This window comes from Cucurbita maxima, unplaced genomic scaffold, assembly GCF_002738345.1.
Source record: "Cucurbita maxima cultivar Rimu unplaced genomic scaffold, Cmax_1.0 Cma_Scf00002, whole genome shotgun sequence".
NCBI classification, from domain to species: Eukaryota; Viridiplantae; Streptophyta; class Magnoliopsida; order Cucurbitales; family Cucurbitaceae; genus Cucurbita; species Cucurbita maxima.
Genome location: NW_019272018.1, coordinates 3,803,064 through 3,815,772, shown reverse-complemented (window position 1 = coordinate 3,815,772; position 12,709 = coordinate 3,803,064). Strand labels below are relative to the sequence as shown.

The window sequence follows — 12,709 nt, the reverse complement described above, 5'->3', positions numbered from 1 at the left end:
AGACTTACAACAACATATGGTTTCTTTGCCCAAACACTAGCTTTTCGAGACCGTGTTTTAGTATCGTGCAAAGCTTGTTGGTAACTACAACAGGTACTAATCAGCAATTTTAAAAATGGGAATATTCAAAAACTCGTAAACACTCTAAATTAGAAATCTAAATTTATAGTAAAATTGAACCACATAAACATTCATGCTCAAAAAACAATTAGATCCGAACAGTTTAAAGTTATGTCGATTCGAGCCGCACAATTACCTCGTACTCGAAAAACAAGTGAAATCATCATCACAATACATTTCACAAATTTTGTTTTTAAGGCTTAAAAAATGCATTAGTAGTGAGAATGTTTGCTTAATCCACTCTGAAAGTTCTCTATTTATAATCAAATAAATTATAAAGATATAGAAATAGTAATAAATGGAAAGAAGAAAGATATGATCAAATATTAGATATTTATCTTGTAATAAAATATCAAATATAATATATATAGTAAATTATAATTCAGTAATAAATATCGGACGGAAAGAGAGGGCCATCAATCATTATATATATATTTTTTTTTGTTAAAATATTAATAATTATGATTATTTCCATTGTGGCCCAAACCAGAAACGTACAAAAGCCCTTCTCGCAGTTCACGAAAGCCCATCGGCATCTCCGATGCCATGGTAGAGCGAGCCAACCATCGTATTAAAGCAGGAAAAAAAAAAGGTGGACTTTGAACCGAGGAAGAACCCTAATATCCATTTCCGGGCACGACCAAATTCCAGCTCTGCCTTCCGGATCTGATGCTCTCTACCCACAAGGTTCTCGCACAACTCAGGTGCTTCGTTTTTCTTCTTCTTCTTCCTTCTCCTCCTTTTCTCATTCCGATTACTCGTTTTGTTTCCTAATCTGTCTTACTTAGACCCTTTCTTCTTTTCCTTTATTTGGTTTTTGACTTTCATTTCGTTTCGTCCACCATGCGACTGATGGTGACGATGAGATGGAAGAATAGCATTTGTGGATCTGCTGAATCTCCTTATATCTAGTGTGCTGTTTTTCTGTTCTTAATTTGACTCCCCCTCCCCTATTCTGGCTTTGGAATTTGTGTTGGTCATGTCATCGGTGTTTTCGAAGGATTTTAAGGACTGTGGTTTGACAGGTAATTCAGATCAAGTGCAACGATTGTGATTGACTGTCACTGTTGAAATATTTTGTCGAGATGGACGATAACAATACTTCTTCAGGAGCTCCCAAGGAAAACGCAGTTCAAGAAAATGATGCAGGCCAAATTACCAAGGATGAGAGCTCATTGGGGAACATGGTTCGTAGGCTTCAAGATTCTATGTCTATTGGCAAAATACACAAATTCTGGGAAACTCAGCCTGTTGGACAATTCAAGGACGTCGGGGATTCTAGTTTGGCTGAAGGGCCAATTGAGCCACCAACCCCATTATCTGAGGTCAAACAAGAGCCTTATAATCTTCCTAGTGCCTATGAATGGACAACATGTGACATGGACTCTGAAGAGACCTGTCTCGAGGTGTACAATCTCTTGAAGAATAATTATGTTGAAGATGATGAAAACTTGTTCAGGTTCAACTATTCCAGGGAATTTCTAGGATGGGCTTTGAGACCTCCAGGCTACTTCGCAAGCTGGCATATTGGAGTTCGTGCTAAGGCTTCCAAGAAGCTGGTTGCTTTCATCAGTGGTGTCCCTGCTAGAATCCGGGTGCGGGAACATGTTGTGAAGATGGCAGAGATCAATTTCTTGTGTGTTCATAAGAAGCTTAGATCAAAGAGACTTGCACCAGTTATGATCAAAGAGGTTACACGGAGGGTTCACCTGGAAAATATATGGCAAGCGGCTTATACAGCTGGAGTTGTTCTTCCAACCCCAATAACAACTTGCCAATACTGGCACAGATCTTTAAACCCAAAGAAGCTCATTGATGTTGGGTTTTCAAGGCTTGGGGCAAGGATGACAATGAGTCGAACCATAAAACTTTACAAGCTACCTGATTCACCGGTTACCCCGGGATTTCGAAAGATGGAACTTCGTGATGTCCCTGCTGTTACTAGGTTGCTTAGAAATTACATGAGCCAGTTTTCTGTTGCACCAGATTTTGACGAAACCGACGTTGAGCATTGGCTTCTTCCCAAGGAGAGTGTAGTAGACAGTTTCTTAGTCGAGAGTCAATACACTCGTGAAGTCACTGACTTCTGCAGCTTTTACACTCTTCCTTCATCCATTCTTGGAAACCAAACATACTCAACTTTGAAGGCCGCTTATTCATATTACAATGTCTCCACCAAAACTCCATTGTTACAGTTGATGAATGATGCTCTTATTGTTGCGAAAAAGAAGGATTTTGATGTCTTTAACGCATTGGATGTCATGGAGAATGAGTCCTTCCTGAAGGAACTAAAATTCGGTCCGGGTGATGGGCAACTTCACTATTACCTGTATAATTATCGGATTCGCCATGCATTGAAACCAAGTGAACTCGGGCTTGTACTGCTATAGTTGGATTTATTACTGTTTTGGTTTGAACTGTGAACCACAAAATTGGTCATTTTTTAATGGTGGCTAGGTTTGATGATGCATTCTTCCTCTGTTTTGTTCTTCTGTGTCAACAGCAAAGCACTAAGGCAGCACTAAACGTCTGGAGAATTGAGAGAAAAAAACATTGCCGGATGATGTAAAGTGTTCTGCAGATTTTTCACTCTGCTGGTTTTCCAATTTCTGTAGAATTTTAATTTCCTTCTTTTCCTTTTCTTTTTTCTCATCCTTGCAGGGTTTTGCAGATGCAGACTGTTTGTACCATGGACAATTGCAGCATTTTCCTATACTTGTAAGTCCAAGCATGTGCTTATAAGCTTAATCAGATACTCGTTCCATGTTCTTCATTGAATAAAGAAATTTCCCCTTAGAGTAGAAGAGAGGATCAGATCATTTAAGCTTCGGTGGGGGAATGGATTGTTCAAGTGAATCATTTCTACTAACACGATTTTGTTCTAAGCAAGAGTTGTTTGAATAGATTATTATTTAACTTAAAGTTTCTTATTCATGTCGTTGGCTAAATCTTTATCCTTTAAGATGTCCTTGTTTTTGTCTTGTTTTTGTCTTGTTTTGTTTTGTTTGACTCAATTAATACAACTTTGTAAGCATTCGGTCCAAGATTTGGTTAGAAATGTTTAAACCCTTGTCTGAGATCTGCAAGACTGGCGAATGGAATAAGTAAACTGATGCATAATTGAAGTTATGAGTCGTAAAAATCCAATTATGAATTTGAATTTCACAAAACTGAATTGGTCATTCTGAAAATCTACAAATTTGACTAGGAAGATCGACCAAAATCCCACTTGAACTGAGTTCATTTAACAGCATGTGACAAGGCTAGCTAGCCACACTTGAGCTTTGACATTCTTTCAAGAACATGAGGTTATCTAAAAGGTCCCAGTGGGCTAGCTCGGCCAATTAGCTTATCTGATGGATGAGCTTCCACAATCTTTCGAGAGCATGAACTCATAAGGCAGTCTTGTGAGCTCGCCCTCATGTCAACCCAACATGGTAAGGTTAGGTCGCTTCTTCCATAGCGTCTCACTTACTTTATTTGCAACAGTTCAATTAGTTCATTTCAACACTACTTGAACAGTTCAATTAATTCATTTCAACGTTACTTGAAAGAAAACACTTATTTGGGAAATCAGACAGAGTATACAAGCTCATCTGTCAAGCATCATCGAGCCATGTGAAAGCTGCATGGCTCTTCATAGTGTAAGAGTTCGCTCAAGATTCATTCACAACAATCCTATGACTTCATGTCAATGCTATTTAAAAGCAAACACTCGTTTGAGAAATCCCATGAGCTTATCCACTAACCTCATTGAGCAGGTTGCTTCTAGGCCTTTCAAAGAGTAGGAGTTCACCCAAGCTTTATTCGCGCACCAATGAGTTCATTCCAATGCTATTTAAAAGCAACACTCATTCGAGAATGCAATACAATACAGTGATGGCCTCATCCACCAACGGAGCAGGCAACTTCTAGGCTCTTCAAAGAGTGGGAGTTTTCACCGAAGGAACCTGGCTAAGCCTTAAGGGTAAGCTCATAAAAGCAACTCAACTGAGTTATCCAGCTCCTTTCCCTTAACAGTTTCGTACGGGTGTGGTGTTTTCTTCGATCTTTGGTGCGGTTAAATAGATTCTTTTATGAGCTCATCTGACTAAGGCACAAGCACATGTACTAAGAATCTGTAATGACCCAAGTCCACCGTCAGCAGATATTGTCCTGTCTAGATTTTTTCTTTCAAGCTTCCCCTCAGGGTTTTTAAAACGCGTCTGCTTGAGAGAGATTTCCACACCCTTAGAAAGAATATTTCATTCTCCTCTCCTCTCCAACCGACATGGTATCTCACAAAATCCAACTCTACCAATCAAGGTAAAAATATGTCACTACTTACCGGGAATCTCTGTTACTAGATTCATATTGGAAGAAGCAAATCACCTCAAAGACAATCTCTGTTACTAGATTCATATAGGAAGAAGCAAATCACCTCAAAGACAGTTGATATAAAACGAGCAATAATGAGTTTCCATGTGGTATCAAATGCTCCATCCAACAACTTGAAGGCAGGCAATCAGAAAGATGATTTCTAAAAGAATAGGAAATGGTAATTAGCAAATTTACCTGCTGTATATCCCAAAGCATAAATGCTGTCTCCCCCTTTCTGTCAAAGTTGTCTTAATGTGACATCTAAGTTAATTATTCTCTCTAAATTCTAGTGACTTGATTGCTATGTGTCCACATCGCATTGGTTCCATAATACATAAACTATAATTTTCTACATCACTATTCTTTATTTATTAATTTACTTTTAATAGTCTAAAGAGATTAACAATTCCCAATTAGCAAAGCAAATTATTCAATGTGACAACCAATAGATTGACCATACAAAACTACCCAAATTCTTTGTTTAATTCTCTACTACAACATTAGACCAACAATACATCGAATCAATAACATTACAGTTTAGAAATACCTTTCCCAATTCCCTTCTGAAGATTGGGTCTCTGAAATCCAATTCCTCTAAGCTTCAGCATTTTTAAAACTAAAAGTTCAGGTAACACATCAGGTATCCCACAAGATTATGACAATAAATACTATGAAATCAAATAATACTCTGAGATAAGTAAAGGGTCTAAGGCCTGAAATATAAAGAGTATTGCCTTTTCTTTCTTATAGAAAGATTAGTAGTATTTGTAAATGATTAAAAAAAAATTACTCTAAGGACAGAGCCCAAGCATACTGCTAGCAGATATTGTCTATTTTAGCCTGTTACGTATCGTCGTCAGCTTCACGGTTTTAAAACGCTCTATGAAGGAGAAGTTTCCACACCCTTATAAGGAATGTTTTGTTCCCCACTCCAACCGTTGTGGGACCTCACAGTTTCAGTAACACTGTGTTTTCTTCCGTTTCTAAACTACCCTTTCAAAGTTAAAAACAATTACCCACAGCTTCTTCTGTATCCTTCAAAGGAAGCCTCAAAGATTAAATCAGTCAGTAGAACTCCGAGACATCACTAATATTCTGGCTTAACAAAAGAAGAGAAAAATACAGAGAATCTTTTAAGAACAGAAGATGCTAGGTCTATACATTCATAGCATACTACTGCCTTATTTATACATAACATGCATACTTACAATCATATTCTTGTTTCCGTGCAATAAGATGATATCATGATGTTTGATCTCAAATCCTAGTATATTGCAACTGACCTTTTCAGTGATCTCAAGATCCTGAGGTGCTTCACAGATAATTGAAGCTCGTAGTAAGAGTTTATTGGATAAGAACTAAATTAGTCATCCACTTGAGTAAATTCTAAAGCATTTGCATCTGGATCTCTTGTAAAGATTGCTGGCCTTCCTGACTTGCTAAGCGTATAGGGAATACCTACAAGACCCAGCAGGAAAATATGAAACCATATTCTTACTATGGCATACAAAATAATTACCATTTATGTCTTGTAACGTGAAAAGTAACAAACTATTCAGCTATGTTAAGGGAAGATTGTTACCAGCTTTATCAAGGATCACTTTCAACTTCGATACATCCCGAATTCCAATACAAGTATGACGGTCCCGACCTCCGTGTTCAGGTCGCCCAGACATAGGATCAGGATTTGGAAGTTCCATTAAATGGATCATCTCAGCACCCACCCACAACCAAGCACCTCTATAAGGAAGCTTGTCGTGTGGCCTCGCCTCGTTTATTTTAAGACCTACAGTTGAATTCATCATTTAAATGTATATTTCCAATGAGTATTCAACATTACTGATGACAAATAGTGGTCCATGGAGAATTGACTTACCTAGAATGTTTAAATAAAAGTGAAGTGACCTCTCAAGATTCTCACAAAGCACTCCAACATGGTGAACGCCAACAGCTCCAATATCTATAGTACATTAGAACTCAGTAAACATATCTCCAAACAAAAGAAAGAGGAAACAATGTACACTAAAAGAGAGTCAAATGGTACACAAATATCATCTTATTCTTAATCTAAAAACATTGACAATACTCTTTTTCCTTCAAATTCATGAGCTCCTCCCCCATCCAAACAACTAGTTGTTGAATGTTGTAGATACCACCACAGGAATGAATTGTGGTTTCCTTCAAATTCATGTAAAGCTTTGAAAGTGTATAAATTACTTAATAAGAAGCAGTCGAATTTGTCCAGCAAAAGTGATTTCAAGTACTTGAGCATATGTGACACACATGATCATGTAGACAATAGATAGGCAAATCTTTAGAGTATGAAAGCTACCATTATGAACATCAANTTCAATTGGCTCTTTGTCTTTCTCAAGCACGTCTGGTTCAATACCCCCCTCTTTGGCTCTTGTTGTAAAGCAAATTCCGACAACCACCAGTCCTTCCCATTTTCCCGTAACATTTGAATGATGAGTTTGTAGATACAGAACTGAAATTGAGCAGACTCACCTGTTCTTCAGAAGAAAAAAAAAAAAAAAAAAAAAAAAAAAAAAAAAAAAAAAAAAAAAAAAAAAAAAAAAAAAAAAAAAAAAAAAAAAAAAAAAAAAAAAAAAAAAAAAAAAAAAAAAAAAAAAAAAAAAAAAAAAAAAAAAAAAAAAAAAAAAAAAAAAACAAGAATAATGGAACACATTAACCAAAAAAAATTACAATCCATTCCAAATTAGAGAACTACCAACTCTGAAAATGAAGATATTTTAATTGTTTTCATTAATTTCCTCCCGATTGGTGCACGTTCTAGCTCTACAAAAATTTCCACTACTAAATTCGCACTCATTTTCATTACAATCTACAAACACTCGACAATCTACAACTCAAATACTATGCTGTAAGTAGCATAAACACAATCAAAACGATTAGAAAACAATAGATAAACGATAAAAAGACACTAGTTGAAGTTTTCGGCTTCAATACAACCGGAGAAACTGGAGTAGACAAGGAAACCTTTTGTTTCAGAAGACTGGCGGATGGTGGCGTTGATGGGCTAAGAAGGGACGCCATTTTAGAGCAGAAATTAGGCCGTCGCTGTATCTACTTGATGTACAAAGCCCTAAGAGGCCCAAATCGCCAGTTCCTAGCGCCTGGTTCACAAATCAGTTAAGGCCACTGCTCGGCTCCGCCTCTGACTATCTTGACGAAGATTTCAAACTTTATATTTTAAAAATTAATTAATTAATTCAATATAAATTTTATTTTTATGTTTAAAGAATTTAAATTTTAAAATTTTATAAATTAAAAAAAAATCCCAAATTTAAGTAAATTAAAAATTTCACTCAAATTAATTCTTTAGAAAACTTACCCAAAACATTAAAGTTTTGGAGTTTTATGATAATCTTAAAAAAAAAAAAAAATCAGACTAAATTATTGAAAAAACATTTAATTTGTTTTAAAATGTTTTATTCCGTTTTCAATAATAATAATAATAATAATTAATATAATTCCTAGATGGAAATCATTACTTTTAACTTGTACTAAAAAAAGATTAAACATTGAAGAAAGCAAAGGAATTTATTTATTTAATTAATTTTAAAAGTACGAACGACAGTGAAATTTGAGGACCAAAGGAAAAACAAGTGGACGGATAAGGATAAATAAAACGACAAAAAAACATTTTCCACGTGACAACTTTTTTTTTTTTTTTTTTGTCAGTTTTTCAGTTTTATGATCACGTTTTAAATGGGGGCTTGCCTTGTTTTATTTCCATATTTTAACCGTTCCCTAATTTGAAAATAAAATATATATATATATACATTTCATCATTAAGCTATTAATGTGGGTCCAAAATTCCTTTTTTCTTTTGTCATTAAGTATTTTTGGCTAAAAAAAAGCCATGATTGACATTATAATATTTTTTTATTATTTTTTAGTTCAATTTTATAATATTGTTATGAGTTTTTATAAAGCTAAATTAGGGTTTAATAAACTATATAAACTTTAAATTAACAATCTAATATTTATATTTTAATTCAGTCTATTTATAATAATTTAGTCATTAAACTTTAATTAACTCTTTCTAATCTCCCACTTGAAATCAATACTGGCTTTGTTTGTCAATGGTCAACTCCCCTTCAAATGCCTTTTTAAAATTACATGTTCAAATATAAAAATTTATTTTAATTTTTATTGAAATGTATTTATGACGTAAGTATGATTGCTATATGACCCCAACCTCTTGCGTCAGCTGTGATTCCTTCACGTTTATTCTTATTTAAATTATGAATTTTGGTTTTTTTTTTTTAATTCCATATATTAGATGGAAAATAATAATAATAATTATTATTATTCGTTTAATTAAACTCAAATTGAAAAAAAGTCAAAATTCATTTATAAAATAAAGTAATTAGTCTTACCAACTGTCGACCATTTGATTAATTCCAGTCAAATTATTTAATTAAGACTTCGTTAAATATTAATTATTTAATTACTTCTTCTTTTTCTTTTTCTTTTTTTAAATTAAGCCTATAATTTATTTATTGTAAACAATGGATGAAAAAACAAACACAAGATTATAAATATTTCAATTTTTTGGAGACAATTATAATTACTGAAAATAATGTTTAACTGTAAAACAGTAATATTATTTTAAAATAAAGTATTGTTTGTATCCATTTGACTTTTTTAAGTTTATTTTTAGATTAGTTTTTACAAGAAGGTTGGTCAAATGGCTGGCAAGTCAACTAACTGTCCGCACTATATAATATTTTAATTAAATTTATCTCAGACATGTTTGACTATATATATATATATATATATATATATTTTTTTTTTTAACTTAGGTTAAAATCTATTACGGAAGCAATGTGATTAGTACTCGTATAAATAAGAGAGAACGCTTACACGAAAATTACAAACTCCCGACTCAATTTATTTTAGCATGATTGATGGTTATTCCCAAATGAGAATTTTCAGTTGTTTATTGTTCAGTTTGGTGTGCGGTATTGTCCAAGTCTGATTTACTTGACTAGATGTATCCGCTTTCGTAATTGATATATAGAAACCTATAACAAGTCAAGCCCACTGTTAGCAGATATTGTCATATTTGAGCATTTCCTGAACAATGTACATTCTTGCACGAATCTTTTGCATTGCTTCGTTGGTAACTTAGACTAATTCAGGACCCACCAATTCACTTTCCCCTACTTCATCAAAGCATAACGGAGTCTTGCACTATTTACTAGACACGGGCCCGAGAAAGGGTGGATTGTAAGATTCCACATCGGTTGGAAAAGGGAACGAAACATTATTTATAAGGGTGTGGAAAGCTCCCTCTAGCATACACATTTTTAAAATCTTGTTAAGAAACCCAAAAGAGAAAGCTCAAAGAGGAGAATATTTACTAGTCGTGGACTCGAGGTGTTACAAAACCTATGGAAGATAAAACCATGTTTTGTTTAGTTTTCTTACTAGTTATAAAAGTGATCGGAAAGTTTCCCGCTCTCGAGTGTCCATTCCACCTAGAGTTATTCGCAGTCTCCCTACAGAATAAAACTTCTTTGTTTGGTGTTGATGGTAACAACTCAAGCCCGAGTAGTAAGAACTCTAGACGGGATTCCATATGCTCCATGTTACTCAGATCAGAGCGTAAGCTAATAATGATGCTTTCAGCTAACAGACTCTCACCGAGGGTAACACTCAACCGAAAAATAACAAATATTTTAATTTCATAAATGAAAATTCCACGTGTTTTTATAGCAATCCATAGAAGCAATATAAAAATAATAGAATATACGCATAAACAAGGAAGAAGGTTCGTGGATCCCAAGCCATTTCCAGCCCAACGCGGCTGGGTGGTCCGCGTGAACGCGTTCCCTGTGTGACCAAAAGGTAAAGAAAGCCGGAACCTTCGGCTCCATCTTCCTCAACCCAGCCAAATCCCTTAACCCAATATATATATATATATATATATATATATATAATTAAAAAAAAAACAATAAAATAATAATAAAAGAAATGGGTCCCACTCCCCAGTCGCCGTCAAACTATCCTTTACGCGTCCCCACTCCCCCACACGCTTCCCAATTTCATTTCCTTCTCCGTTCATATAAATATGATCCATTTCCCCCAAATCTCATACTCACTTCCTTTGTCTTCCGTTCATACCCAATTCCAAAAATTTAATCTTTCATGGAAATTAGCTCGTTCCCATTTCTTAATCAGGACGATTTGTTGCCCATCTTCAACCTCTTCTCTGAAATGGACGACAATTTCAGTGTGAATTACAGCCCCAAAAAGCGGCGCCGACAAGACGACGACGACGATGACCAGACTCAATTCAACAAGACTTCTTTCGACGACGACGAGTTATTAAAGCTCCCCTTCTGGTTCGACGATGACAAACAACAACACTGGATTATGGAACAAAAGCCCGAATTCCAGGTTTTCGATGAGAATTTGACTCAATTCGTAGCTAAAAAGCCCCGCCGTGCAACGCCGGAAAATACCCATTCGTCTCCGGCGAAGGGTGGTGCTGGAACACAGCACCGGCGACTATGGGTCAAGGATAGATCCAAGGATTGGTGGGACCAATGCAATCACCCGGATTTCCCCGATGAGGAATTCCGGCGGGCTTTTAGAATGAGTAAAGCGACATTCGATATGATCTGTCAGGAATTGGACTCGACGGTAATGAAAAAAGACACAATGCTTCGTGTCGCGATTCCGGTCCGGCAGCGGGTTGCGGTATGTATATGGCGGTTGGCTACCGGCGAGCCGCTCCGGCTAGTGTCGAAACGGTTTGGGCTTGGAATCTCGACCTGCCATAAATTGGTTCTTGAGGTCTGTTCTGCAATTCGGAAAGTTCTAATGCCGAAATTCCTGCAATGGCCGGAGGATTCAAAATTAGCGAAAATCAAGCAAGAATTCGAGTCGATTTCAGGAATTCCCAAGGTCGGTGGCTCAATTTACACGACCCATATCCCAATAATCGCACCCAAAAACAACGTCGCCGCTTATTTCAACAAACGCCACACGGAACGCAACCAAAAAACATCATATTCCATCACCGTGCAAGGCGTCGTGGATCCCGCCGGCGTGTTCACCGACGTATGTATCGGGTGGCCGGGATCCATGCCGGACGATCAAGTTCTTGAAAAATCCGCCCTTTTCGAAAGGGCAAACATGGGTCTTTTGAAGGATGTCAGCATCGTCGGAAATTCAGGGTACCCATTAACGGATTGGCTTTTGGTGCCGTATTCAGCGCAGAATTTGACATGGACGCAACACGCTTTCAACGAGAAGGTATCGGAGATTCAGGGAGCGGCGAAGGCGGCGTTCGGGCGGCTGAAGGGGCGGTGGACTTGCCTGCAGAAGAGGACAGAGGTGAAGCTGCAGGAGCTGCCGGTGGTGCTCGGAGCTTGCTGTGTTCTTCATAATATTTGCGAGATGAGGAAAGAAAGGTTCGATCCAGAGCTGAAATTTGAGTTTTTTGATGATGAAATGGTGCCGGAGAACAATGGGGTTAGATCTGCGAGCGCCATTCTAGCTAGAGATCATATTTCTCATAATCTTCTGCACCATGGGCTCGCTGGGACTGGGTTTCTTTAGGGAGTTCTAGTTTATCCTCGTACACTGAAGCTCTGTTTTTTATAAGCTTTTACATTGTTTTTTGGCTATAGATTGGCATAGTCATGGTTAAAATAAGTGACTTTGAATGTATACTTGTAATTTTTTACAATCCTACTCCATTTTCTTATCCATCGACACAATGCACCGGGCTCGTCTCGTGGAGAGAAAAGCCAAATTTGAGTTATAGTCTTGTTGTTCGCAGCCTCAATGCATTCCCTCGTCCTACACAAAGAAAGAGTACAAAAGCTCTGACTTCTCGTCTTTTTACAGCTTTTTATCCATCATGCTACCGAAAAAAGTGAGTGTGACGGGCTCCTCCATGAGAAAAAGGGATTCCTGGGAAGATTGAGCATATATTGTCCGGCTGTAGGTATCATGAACCCAAATTAGCCACTCGATGTTGGAGAAGAGTGTCACACAATCGCAAAATCCACTGAAAAAATGCGAATAATTTGTTGAAAATGATAACAATGTCAATTAACAAACCATCCTAATAACCCATTGTAACATGATGGAATTGACATAAGTTTTGACTCATAAAAGCCAATATGTGTGGATCGGTTAGGAAATTAGTGTGAATTGCCATATTAGTATTTAAAAAATATATATT

General features: G+C 36.5%; 3 protein-coding genes and 1 long non-coding RNA gene across 6 annotated transcripts; 2 read left to right on the top strand and 2 right to left on the bottom strand.

Annotated features, from left to right (window-relative positions):
• Positions 1-677: 677 nt before the first annotated feature.
• Positions 678-3,164, top strand: LOC111466967 (glycylpeptide N-tetradecanoyltransferase 1-like). Of its 3 annotated transcripts, none has more exons than XR_002714466.1 (3): positions 678-824; positions 1,155-2,685; positions 2,782-3,164. XR_002714466.1 is itself a non-coding variant. In XM_023111664.1 (2 exons), exon 2 carries the CDS (start codon positions 1,206-1,208, stop codon positions 2,508-2,510), a length of 1,305 nt encoding a protein of 434 aa, XP_022967432.1. In that variant the 5' UTR covers positions 678-824; positions 1,146-1,205; the 3' UTR covers positions 2,511-3,164. The 3 variants fall into 3 exon arrangements, 1 of the variants encoding a protein (XP_022967432.1); XR_002714464.1 differs by having other exon boundaries at positions 1,146-2,685; XM_023111664.1 differs by having other exon boundaries at positions 1,146-3,164.
• Positions 3,165-3,702: 538 nt separating this feature from the next.
• Positions 3,703-5,225, bottom strand: LOC111467879. The gene is made up of 3 exons (XR_002714628.1): positions 5,027-5,225; positions 4,541-4,639; positions 3,703-4,413 (listed from the first exon to the last, which is right to left on the bottom strand). It is a non-coding gene; the product is annotated as an uncharacterized LOC111467879 (long non-coding RNA).
• A 358-nt stretch (positions 5,226-5,583) lies between these two features.
• LOC111467846 lies at positions 5,584-6,983 on the bottom strand (the record flags this gene model as incomplete). Its single annotated transcript, XM_023112904.1, has 4 exons — positions 5,584-5,937; positions 6,062-6,265; positions 6,356-6,439; positions 6,812-6,983. Coding segments are annotated over 4 exons (555 nt in total), but the record flags the coding sequence as incomplete, so codon positions are not given.
• A 3,618-nt stretch (positions 6,984-10,601) lies between these two features.
• On the top strand, positions 10,602-12,285 carry LOC111466889 (protein ALP1-like). The gene has a single exon (XM_023111573.1). The coding sequence runs from the start codon at positions 10,660-10,662 to the stop codon at positions 12,076-12,078; it is 1,419 nt and encodes a 472-aa protein (XP_022967341.1). The 5' UTR covers positions 10,602-10,659; the 3' UTR covers positions 12,079-12,285.
• Positions 12,286-12,709: the final 424 nt, after the last annotated feature.

Bases quoted from the DNA above. Each gene is read 5' to 3' on its own strand.
- LOC111466967 (XM_023111664.1), top strand. From the start codon at position 1,206: ATGGACGATAACAATACTTCTTCAGGAGCTCCCAAGGAAAACGCAGTT.
- LOC111466889 (XM_023111573.1), top strand. From the start codon at position 10,660: ATGGAAATTAGCTCGTTCCCATTTCTTAATCAGGACGATTTGTTGCCC.